This window comes from Gopherus flavomarginatus, chromosome 18 (assembly GCF_025201925.1).
Source record: "Gopherus flavomarginatus isolate rGopFla2 chromosome 18, rGopFla2.mat.asm, whole genome shotgun sequence".
NCBI lineage: Eukaryota > Metazoa > Chordata > Testudines > Testudinidae > Gopherus > Gopherus flavomarginatus.
The window spans coordinates 5,474,829-5,485,818 of NC_066634.1; the positions used below are offsets into that span (position 1 = coordinate 5,474,829).

Here is a 10,990-nt window from a genome sequence, read left to right on the forward strand (position 1 = left end):
AGCTGGGGGGTCTCCCTGGGGGCAGCCGTGACTGTCCAGTGTTGCAGCCAGCACCAGGGCCTGCAGTTTGTGCTGAATAAAGAGGGAAGCCAAGTCCAAAGTGTGAATTCGGACGATCTCGCTCTGTTTCACTTCAACAACGTGAGCCGGGAGGATGGCGGGAACTACACCTGCTCCTATCGTAACCAATCGGAGCCGTCTGCTGTGTCGTACCCCAGCGACCCCGTGGAGCTGGTGGTCAGAGGTGAGGGGCCCGGCTCAGCATCCCCATTCCCAGCCCCACCCCCAGCCAGACCCTCATGGGGCTCGGTGCCAATAGGACGCTCAGAGCCAGGCTCTGCCCTGAGCCCTGATGCAGCAGAGGGGACGTCCGGCCGTGGAGCAGGGACGGAGTCACAGGGTTCCCCAGCCAGGGGGGAGCAGCAGCCCCTGGAGACTTGGGGCAGGGAGGCTACTTTAACGCTGCCCCTTGTGCATAAGAACCGTAAGTCGCTATTTAATCCCATGATCCCATCCGCTCTGTTCTCCAGGCCCTGCTCCAGGCAGTGCCCTGGCCTGGGCTGAACGAGGCAGGGGCTGCAAGAGGAGCGGTGGCTTGGTGGACACGGCGCTGGGCTGGGACCCAGGAAATCTGGCCCAGCTCCTGGCGCAGCCACAGACTCTATGTGACGGGAGCACATCACAGTTTTCAAAAGTGCCCTTTCTTGTTGGAGGGGTGTCAATCTTGGGGGATCTCAGGCCGAGTGCCCACAAACCGAGACATCCACAGTTAGTGGAGACGTCTGCAAACGTTGACCTCAATAGTGCTGGATCCCTTGTTTTGGGGGAGCATGTAGGTCCCCCGCCATGATCAGGGCCCCGTTGTGCCAGATGCTGCATAAAAACAGAGTGAAGAGACAGCCCCTGTCCCTGGGAACTCACTGAGGAAAGTGAATCTGGTTGTGCCTCAGTTGCCTCCTGTGTAGAACGGGGATAATGACCCCTCCCTGCCTCCCGGGGGGCTGACTCCTTTTCTGTGTGGGGCTCAGACCCTGCCAGAGACCAGCCCGTGAGTCACTCTGTGCAGGGCAGTGGATGAGGCAGGGGCCACACACGGCATATGAGGATCCCAAGCACTAGGAAGCTGTGACTCAGTGTCTGTGGGGTGGGAGCCCAACTCGCCGGGCCTGGATTCTGGGTGGGGGGAACTCTGGGATCCGGGAGAGAATCTCTCTCACTGGGCCCCTGGATCTACTTGTGGTCGGGGCCAGCCAGGGCTGGGTGGGTGCCCGGGTCTGGTTCTCAGTGTCGGTCTCCTGTGCGCAGATCCCAGCTTACCCAGACCCTCCATCTCTCTGAACCTCACTGCCCCACGGGCAGATGCCACCATCCGGTGTCAGGGGCAGCGCCGGGACGTGAGGTTCTTCCTCTACAAGGCTGGAGACCTGAACCCGCAGCGACGCATGGACCGTGCTGGGGACACAGCCGAGTTCCACATCCCCACCGTGGGCCGGCAGCACGGAGGCAACTACAGCTGCAGCTACCGGCCCCAGTCGGAGCCCTTCGTCTCCTCAGAGCTCAGTGACCCCGTCAAGATCATTGCAACAGGTAAAGGGTCTGACTCAGTGTCCCGGCTCCCAGCCCCACCCCCAGCCGGACCCACATGGGGTCTCTGCACTGATGGGACGCTCAGAACCAGGGTCTGCCCTGAGCCCTGGGCCCGGCAGAGGGGACACAGTGTCGTGGATCTGGGATGGAGTCACTGGGGGGTTCCCCAGCCAGCGGGGAGCAGCAGCCACTGTAGATTCAGGGCAGAGGGAGGGATGGTCCCTGCCCCCAGGGGGAGCTGCAGAGAAGGGGCCTTTCCCAGGGGGATGTTCCCCTGGGTTGCTCCCGTTTTTGGGACCCATAGACGAGATTGGGCCCAGGTGGGGGCGCAATTGCTGTGGAAACAAGTCATGGTGCTCAGGGGTGGTTGGGGCTGGTTGGAGGAGGCGCAGCCTCAGACCCCCAGCTCCCCCAATGTCTCCTGCTCTGCAGGTCACGGCCTGGAATTTGCTGGGGGATCCCAGGGGAAGGGCAGAATCTGAGGGGCTGGGCTGTGAAATTGGGCCCAGCTGAATGCCAGTGTCCTGGGACAACCCCCACCCCACCCCTCTTGGGCCACATGACATCCCCCTGGCAATAGAAGTGAGCATTACCCAGAATTCCCTCTGTTCTTGCTTCCCCCCCAACCCCGGGGTCTCAGGGGACACCCTGACCCTCCTCCCAATAGATGTTCTGCTGCCTCTGTCTGCGCCCTGGTTCCCAGAGCCCTGGGGACCGCCCGAGTGTGGGGGGACAGTGGGTAACGTGCCAGCCTCCCCCTGCGTGCACTGCCTGGCTGTCTTTGTCAGCAGCCGAGATACCTCGGGGTAGAGGCACCTGTGAGAGTGGACAGAGGGGTCCTATGGGGGACAGGGAGATGGGGTGGTTCCCTGTTCTGGGGGGCTGTGACCCTGAGGCTCTGATTGGCCCCATTCCCTGGCCTGGTCCTGGGGTGCTGGGTGTCTCGGGGGGCACCTGGGAACCCCCTTCACCGGGGAAGCTGAGGCTCAGCCCCCAGGACATCAGGAAGTGGCCTCCCTGAGGGGGTCTGGTCCCAGGGAGGCCCCAGAGCTGCAGCGCCTGGGAGATCCCCAGAGGGGGGGCTGGGCCAGAGCTGCCAGACAGGGGGTTGGTGGCTCCACTCCCAGGGCAGTGCCAGCTGCTGATCTCCCCTTCCAAGCTGCTGAGTGACGTTCCCCTTCCCCCCACAGCAGATTTCACCAACACCAACATCGCCCGCCTGGGGCTGGGTGCCGGGGTCCTGCTCGTCCTGGGGCTGATCCTGGCTGAGGCCTACTACAGCCGTCCAAGGGAGGGTGCCCTAGGTGAGGTGACCCCCTCCTCTGTGCCCCTTGCTTCCCCCAGGGCCTGGGCCCAGGGCGACATGGGCCCCTCTAACCCGCCATCTCTCTGCACCCCCAGGAGTCTGGATCCGGCCCTACGGAGAAGAAAATCTCCCCGGGGGAAGAGCTGCTTCCCCTCGGGGCACTGAGACAACAGCACAAACTCCCCTGCCCCCAAACACCCCTGCCCTGGAGAATCCCCCCCAAACAGCTCCCAATCTGACAGCGGCACCCCAGGATTGAACCCCCGCTGCCGTGTGTGACGTTGAGTGACAAAGTGGGGGATTTTCTTGTTTTTTCCTTGGTTTTCCAATGGTTTGCATGCAGAGGGGGTGGGACTCCGTGTTACTCATTTAAACAAGGGGAGAGGAGAGGGAGTTTTGTTGTTGCAGAGGACCAGCGAGGGAACTTGGGACCCCGGCCAATGGCCTGGAGAATGGAGACCCCAGTGACTGGTGACCTGGTGACCCGGAGGCCCAGCTCGGGGATCGCAGCTGGTTCCGGTCAGTGGGAGGACAATGGGCTGCGAAGACAGGACCCCGGTGACCTGACCAGCCGGTTCCAGCCAGAGGGGCCAGAGGACAGAAGAGGGGAGAGGAGACCCCAGTTTACGACCCTGTTTACCTGGAGAGAAGACAATGGACAGAGGCAGGGTCTTGGGGCTGGGATATTGGAGGCCCAGCTGGGGAGCAGGGCAGCTCTGGGCTGGAGAGGGGGAGCAGGCAGAGCCCACCTGGATGCAGGGGAGACTGGGATGTGCTGTGCTGAGGAAGGCCAGGCCTGTGCTGTGCTGTGCTGTGACTCCTGAGCTGGGTCGTCGGGTTGTCAGGTCCACAGTTGCTGGGGTCTCCATCCTCCAGGCCATTGGCTGGGGTCCCAAGTTCCCTGTCTGGTCCTCTGTACCAACAAACTCCCTCTCCCCTCACCTCGTTAAACCAGTAACACCCAGGGAAACTGAGTCCCACCCCTTCTGCATGCAAACCATTGGAAAAATAAGGAAAAAACAAGAAAATCCCCCACTTTGTCACAGCAATTCACTTTGTTCTGTCTGTTACTACTTGGAACCACTGAAATCCTACTTTCTGTACTTAGTAAAATCACTTTTTACTTAGTAATTAACCCAGAGTATGTATTAATACCCGGGAGGGGGGGCAAACAGCTGTGCAAATCTCTCTATCAGTGTTATAGAGGGTGAACAATTTATGACTTTACCCTGTATAAGCTTTATACAGAGTAAAACAGATTTATTTGGGGTTTAGACCCCATTGGGAGTTGGACATCTGAGTGTTACAGACAGGAACTCTTCTATAAGCTGATTTCAGGTAAGTCTAAAGCTCTGGGCATGTGGTTCAGACCCTGGGTCTGTGTTGGAGCAGACGGGCGTGGCTGGCTCAGCAAGACAGAGTGCTGGAGTCCCAGACTGGCAGGGAAAGCAGGGGCAGAAGTAGTCATGGCACATATGTTGTCAGTTCCCAAAGAGGTTTCTGTGATCCAACCCGTCACAAATGTCAAGGACTTGACCTGTGCCCCAACCAGCATTAAATCGTGTTACAGCAGGTGGCAGCCTGAGAATGTTACCCCTGGTCCTTTAGTTCAAAAAGCCACTTTTCTCACCTTTGCCCGTGTGAACTGAAGTGCAGCATCCGAGAGGGAGTCAAAAACCGGCCATTGGCATTTTCAAGCAATAAAACAACCAGCAATGTCCATCTCCGATTGGTCATCGGCGATCGCAGATACGTTTTAATGAGCCTGAGCTTTGAAAAGCTCCACTTACCACACACAACTGTGGCCAGCGGCGTGAGCAGAAGCCTCAGAGCTGCTCACACATTAGGAGAAGTGTCCTGCAGCTCTGCCTCACGCGTGTGGTGGAGAACTTGGAGTGGGGAGCGCGTCCCGTGTGACAAAACGTGACGGACGTTGTCTGATTTGACAGAGGTCTTTGTCATTGACGTCTGAACAGTCCCCATGCGTCAGCGCCCGGTGAAGGTCCGTACAATGGCTCAGCCGTGTTTTCCTGTCTGCCGGCTGCTTACTAAAGTTGTACAACCCTCCCCAGGTCTTTTCATGGTGCTTCATTGGTCTGAACCTTTCTTCGATAGACGCTTGCGCAGGGTCAACGAGAGAGAAAAAAACTCCCGCTGGAATTTTTCTTCTGAAACATTTGACTTCAAACATTTGATTTTCCCTTTTGTTGCTAACAGCAAAACCAGCACTCTGAGCCTTGCGCCCCCCAAGCCCGGCACCCCAGGCGGTCGCCTGCCCCTAAATCCAGCTCTGGTGCTGGGGCATCAGGTTTACACAGAGTTTCACTGGCAGTAGCAGAGACAGCAAGCGAGTGCTGGCTCTGGGCAGACTTCCCCTGTCGCGGCATTATCAGCTGTTTGTTTCACAACTCAGGATGTAAATGTATCCCCCCCTCCCTCTGTCACAGGGGCCAGAAACCGCAACCCCTCCAACCCCCCATCCTGTCTGTGTCCCACACCAGTGGGCTAAGAACAGCATCTGCAGCAACTGTCCCTTAGAAGGAGGTTGGCCAGGTCCCTCCACCCTCATGCTCCAGGGCGGGTGCTGGGTCCAGCAAAGTCAGGAAGGAATCTCTGCCCCGCTCCATGGGAGGGGGTCACTCTCTGGAGGACCCTGTGGGGTGGGTCCTTCTCTGCTCTGAGCTGTGGCTCCAAGGAGGATCCAGTTGCTCTGGGATCTAGTCTCTAACGACCTGTCTCCTTTCCAGGTGCTGGCTGGCTGGGCGGAGCCGGGTGCTGGGAGGTGAGTATCTGTGGGGAATGGGGCAGCTGGGGTAATTTTCACATTAAGGACAAGGAACGTGGGTGGGGGATGGGGGGCACCAATCCCCCAGTGGGATGATCCTGTCAGACCTCTTCTCCCTTACACACACGGAGAGGGTACTGAGACCTCGCCCCACTCATTACAGGGTTGGGCACCACACAGGGTGAATTCACCTGCACTCAAAGCTCTGCCCCCCAGGAAATACAGAGTGAAGGCACCAGCCACCCCACAGCGCCCCCGCACTGTGCCCGGGGAGCTGGCAGGAGCCCGGGGAACAGGTCAGGTAGAGCAGGGCTGTAAGACGTGGACACGCAGAGGGACTGGAGCAAGGCCCCGTTGTGTCTCACCCTCAGCTTGCTGCACACACGCGTCACTGCTTTGCTCATGGGTCAGGCTCAGCCCGACCCAGCGTTCGGAACATCCCCTGAACGGCTTTGGGAATATCCTGTCCCCAAAGGGGCAGCCAGCACCGTGCAGAGCGGAGCTAAATCCCCAGAGCGGTTTGGGACAGAGCAGAGCCAGAGTTTGAGCCCCAGGGGTGCGCAGGAAAATGTTAGAACAACTGGGGGATTTTGCAAACTTTATTTTTGGTGGGGGAGCCTGTCCAGGTATCCGCTTGCTCAAAGGCCCCGAATTTGGATCAGAAACCCCACCAGGTAGATCCCAATTCACTCTCTGAATGCAGTGGGGGCAGGGCCGGGTTCTGATCTCAGCCCCTTAGGTTCAATCCGGAGTCACTCCTGACTGCAGCGGGGACAGGGCTGATTTGGCCCTGGAAAACTGAAGGAATCAGAGACTGGAAATCTCCTTTCCCCCCTCCTGTGTCTCACCCCGGCTATGAGCTGCAGGGCCGGGCCTGCACCCCAGGGAGGGGCGGGGGATAAAACGCTGGAGCGACAGATGGGCAGAGGATTGAATCAAACGGACGCGGTTTGTGTCACCCCCACTTACTGCCTGTTTGTTTGTGAATCCAGAGGGGTCCTACCCCAAACCCTCCATCTCCGTCAGCCCCGGTGGGGTGATCCCCGGCAGGGGGAACGTCACCATCTGGTGTCGCCGTCAGGACCTGGACGTGAGGATCCAACTCTACAAGGCTGGAGGTGGGAACTATTTGACTTACACAGACCCTGTTGGCTCTGGGGCTGAATTTCCCATCACCAGCGCCAGACGGGAACACGGGGGCAGCTACATCTATCACTATAGCAACATAACAGGAGAAACTGCCTGCTCGGAGCCCAGTGACCCTGTGCAGATCATTGTAGCAAGTGAGTGGCCCAGCCCGGCACCTCCGCTCCCAGCCCCACACCCAGCCAGGCCCCAGGGGTATCTGCAAGCCCTGGGCCCAGCAGAGGGGACGCCCGGCCAGGGAGCGCAGACGGAGTCTCTGGGGGGTTCCCCAGCCAGGGGGGAGCAGCAGCCCCTGGAGACTCGGGACAGGGAGGCTACTTTAACGTTGCCCCTTGTGCGTAGGAACTGTGAGTCGCTATTTAATCCCGTGATCCCATCCCCTCTGTTCTCCAGGCCCTGCCCCAGGCAGTGCATCGGCCGGGGCTGAACGAGGCAGGGGCTGCAGGAGAAGCAGTGACTTGGTGGACACAGTGCTGGGCTGTGACCCAGGAGATCTAGTCCAGCTCCTGGCGCAGCCACAGACTCTGTGTGATGGGAGCATGTCGCGGTTTTCAAATGTCCTTCCTTGTGGGGGAGCCTCAGTCTTGGGAGATCTCAGGCCGAGCGCCCACAAACAGACACACACAGTTAGTGGAGACCTGGCCTCAGTTCACACTGGCCTCAACAGAGCTGGATCCCATGGGCTGGGGGAGCATGTAGGGCCCCCACCATGATCAGGGCCCCATTGTGCCAGGTGCTGCATAAACACAGAGTGAAGAGACAGTCCCTGCCCCTGGGAGCTCACTAAGGAAAGTGAATCTGTCTGTGCCTCGGTTTCCCCCCATGTAGAACGGGGATAATGACACCTCCCTGACTCCTGGGGGTGGGGGAGGGTGACTCCATTCCTGTGGGGCGTTCAGGCCCTGCTAGGGCGGCTAACTTTATAATTTGTGAAAACTGGACACTGAGTGCTGGGACCTCCCCCGACCCCTGCTCATCTCCCCGCAACCCGTCACTCGCTGCTCTCTGCACCACCCTCCCCCTACCAGAGGAGCCACACTCCGGGGCCGGAGCTGAGTGGGGCGGTGGAGGGGGAGCGGGTGGGGGTGAGTGGGGGGGGGAGTCCCGCTGCAGGTGGGTGTGGGTGTTAATGCGGCAGGGAGTGGGGCAGAGCCCCGGCCAATTAGCTGCACGGCTCCTGCAGGTGGGTGTGGGTGTCAATGGGGCAGGGAGTGGGGCAGGGTGGGGGAGGGGGAGCCCCGCTGCAGGTGGGTGTGGGTGTCAATGGGGCAGGGAGTGGGGCAGGGCGGGGGAGGGGGAGCCCCGCTGCAGGTGGGTGTGGGTGTCAATGGGGCAGGGAGTGGGGCAGGGGGAAGGGGAGCCCCGCTCCAGGTGGGTGTGGGTGTCAATGGGGCAGGGAGTGGGGCAAGGCGGGGGAGGGAGAGCCCCGCTGCAGGTGGGTGTGGGTGTCAATGGGGCAGGGAGTGGGGCAGGGTGGGGGAGGGGGAGCCCCGCTCCAGGTGGGTGTGGGTGTCAATGGGGCAGGGAGTGGGGCAGGGCGGGGGAGGGGGAGCCCCGCTGCAGGTGGGGGTGGGTGTCAATGGGGCAGGGCGGGGGAAGGGGAGCCCCGCTGCAGGTGGGTGTGGGTGTCAATGGGGCAGGGAGTGGGGCAGGGCGAGGGAGGGGGAGCCCCGCTCCAGGTGGGGGTGGGTGTCAATGGGGCAGGGCGGGGGAAGGGGAGCCCCGCTGCAGGTGGGTGTGGGTGTCAATGGGGCAGGGAGTGGGGCAGGGTGGGGGAGGGGGAGCCCCGTTGCAGGTGGGTGTGGGTGTCAATGGGGCAGGGAGTGGGGCAGGGCGGGGGAGGGGGAGCCCCGCTGCAGGTGGGTGTGGGTGTCAATGGGGCAGGGAGTGGGGCAGGGCGAGGGAGGGGGAGCCCCGCTGCAGGTGGGTGTGCGTGTCAATGGGGCAGGGAGTGGGGCAGGGCGAGGGAGGGGGAGCCCTGCTCCAGGTGGCTGTGGGTGTCAATGGGGCAGGGAGTGGGGCAGGGCGGGGGAGGGGGAGCCCCGCTGCAGGTGGGTGTGCGTGTCAATGGGGCAGGGAGTGGGGCAGGGCGGGGGAGGGGGAGCCCCGCTGCAGGTGGGTGTGGGTGTCAATGGGGCAGGGAGTGGGGCAGGGCGAGGGAGGGGGAGCCCCGCTCCAGGTGGCTGTGGGTGTCAATGGGGCAGGGAGTGGGGCAGGGCGGGGGAGGGGGAGCCCCGCTCCAGGTGGGTGTGGGTGTCAATGGGGCAGGGAGTGGGGCAGGGCCCCGGCCGATTAGCTGCCCGCCTCCTGCAGGCTCCAGCAGCAGCCGCTCTTCCCGCCCCCTGGTGGCACAGGCCGGGTACTGCAGGGAGTCCGGTTTAGTGACCGGTCCGTGGCCCTGCCAGGGTCCCTGTTCAACCCCCTTTCCGGCTGAAAACGGGACTCCGGCAGCCCTGGGCCCTGCGGTGCCGGGACCCAGAGACCGGCCCGTGAGTCGCTCTGTCCAGGGCAGGGAACGAGGCAGGGGCCACACACGGCATGTGAGGACCCCAAGCACTAGGGGGCTGTGACTCGGTGTCTGTGGGGCTGGGAGCCCAGCTCGCAGGACGGGATTCTGGGTGGGGGGAGCTCTGGGATCTGGGAGAGAATCTCTGCCCCGGGGGGCCCGGATCTGCCCGTGGCTGAGGGAGGCCGGGGCTGGGTGGGTGCCTGGGTCTGGCTCTCACAGCCTGTCTCCTGTGCGCAGATCCCAGCTTACCCAGACCCTCCATCTCCCTGAGCCCCACTGGGGTCGTGGCCTTAGGGGCAGACGTCACCATCCGGTGTCAGGGGCAGCGCCGGGACGTGAGGTTCTTCCTGCACAAGGCTGGAGACCTGAACCCGCAGCGACACATGGACCCTGCTGGGGCCGGGGCCGAGTTCCACATCCCCACCGTGGGCCGGCAGCATGGAGGCAGCTACAGCTGCAGCTACCGGCCCCGGTCAGAGCCCTTCGTCTCCTCGCAGCCCAGCGACCCCGTGCAGCTGGTGGTAGCAGATGAGGGGCCCAGCTCCATGTCCCTGCTCCCAGCCCCACACCCAGCCGGGTCATCCGGGGTCTCTGCACCAATGGGATGCTCAGAGCCAGGCTCTGCCCTGGGCCCAGCAGAGGGGCGCCCGGCCGGGGAGCTGGGACAGAGTCACTGGGAGGTTCCCCAGCCAGGGAGGAGCAGCAGCTTCTGGAGATTTGGGGCAGAGGAAGGGGGGATCCCAGCCCCCAGATGGCTCTCCCTGCTCCAGGGATGCACAGAGGGGTCAGGGTCCAGTGGCTCCCTATGGCACAGGCCCCAGCCACACAAACACCCTGTCCCCCCGGGAATAACAGTCGCAGGGAGTGGGGGGCAATCACCGAGTCAGTGTTTCAGCCCCTCCCCCCCCAACAGATGCTGGTTCTATTTCTGCAGGGGGAACCAACGTGACCCAGCCTGGAGTGGCACCGACTCCCACTCACCCAGGCATCATGGGGCCAGGTACATGGGCTGGGGGGGAACCACCTTCGAACCAGCCCTGGAAGGCTCATGCTGCCCAAGGAGCCACCCCCGGGGGTTGGCGCTGGTTGGGCGGGATGGGGGCAGTGACTCCTGGTGCGTGAGCCCAGACACCAGCTGCTGCTCCTCCCGCACGTCCTGCCCTGTAGGTTGCTGCCTGGAAGCTACTGGGGGGTCCCAGGAGAGGGACAGAATCCGGGGGGCCTGACTCTGGGATTGGGACCAGCTGGGTGCCCAGGCGGGGCCAGGTGTCTGGTTTTTGACCCGCACACCTAGTTGCAAAGGGACTCTGGCGCACTCCAACCACCTGCCCAGCCCGGTGAAAATGAGCGAGTGAGTGAGTGTGGGGGAGAGGGAGCGATGGGGGGCGATGGAGTGGGGGGGGGGGCTCGTGGCAGGGGCAGTTTGTCCACCTGGGAAACCGCCTTGTGGGGGAAGCTGAGGCCCTGGAGCCAGACCTGCTGGATGGGAGCTGGGGGCTCTGCTCCTGGGGCAGTGCCAGCTGCTGATCTCCCCGTCCGAGCTGCCGAGTGACTCTCCCCTTCCCCCCACAGCAGCCCCTGAGGGGCACCTGGATTTCACCCATGCCAACATCGCCCGCCTGGCGCTGGTCGCCGCTGTCCTGCTCGTCCTGGGGCT

The 10,990-nt window shown here is 62.3% G+C and overlaps 1 protein-coding gene across 1 annotated transcript in view; it reads left to right on the forward strand.

Moving 5' to 3' along the window:
* Nucleotides 1-4,028, forward strand: part of LOC127036922 (immunoglobulin superfamily member 1-like) — a 133,252-nt gene extending 129,224 nt beyond the window's left edge. The window contains exons 28-30 of the mRNA XM_050928206.1: nt 1,306-1,587; nt 2,778-2,891; nt 2,989-4,028. Of these exons, the coding sequence (XP_050784163.1) occupies nt 1,306-1,587; nt 2,778-2,891; nt 2,989-3,152 (560 nt within the window). The 3' untranslated portion in view covers nt 3,153-4,028. The remainder of the gene's footprint in view (nt 1-1,305; nt 1,588-2,777; nt 2,892-2,988) is intronic.
* The last annotated feature ends 6,962 nt before the right edge of the window (nt 4,029-10,990 follow it).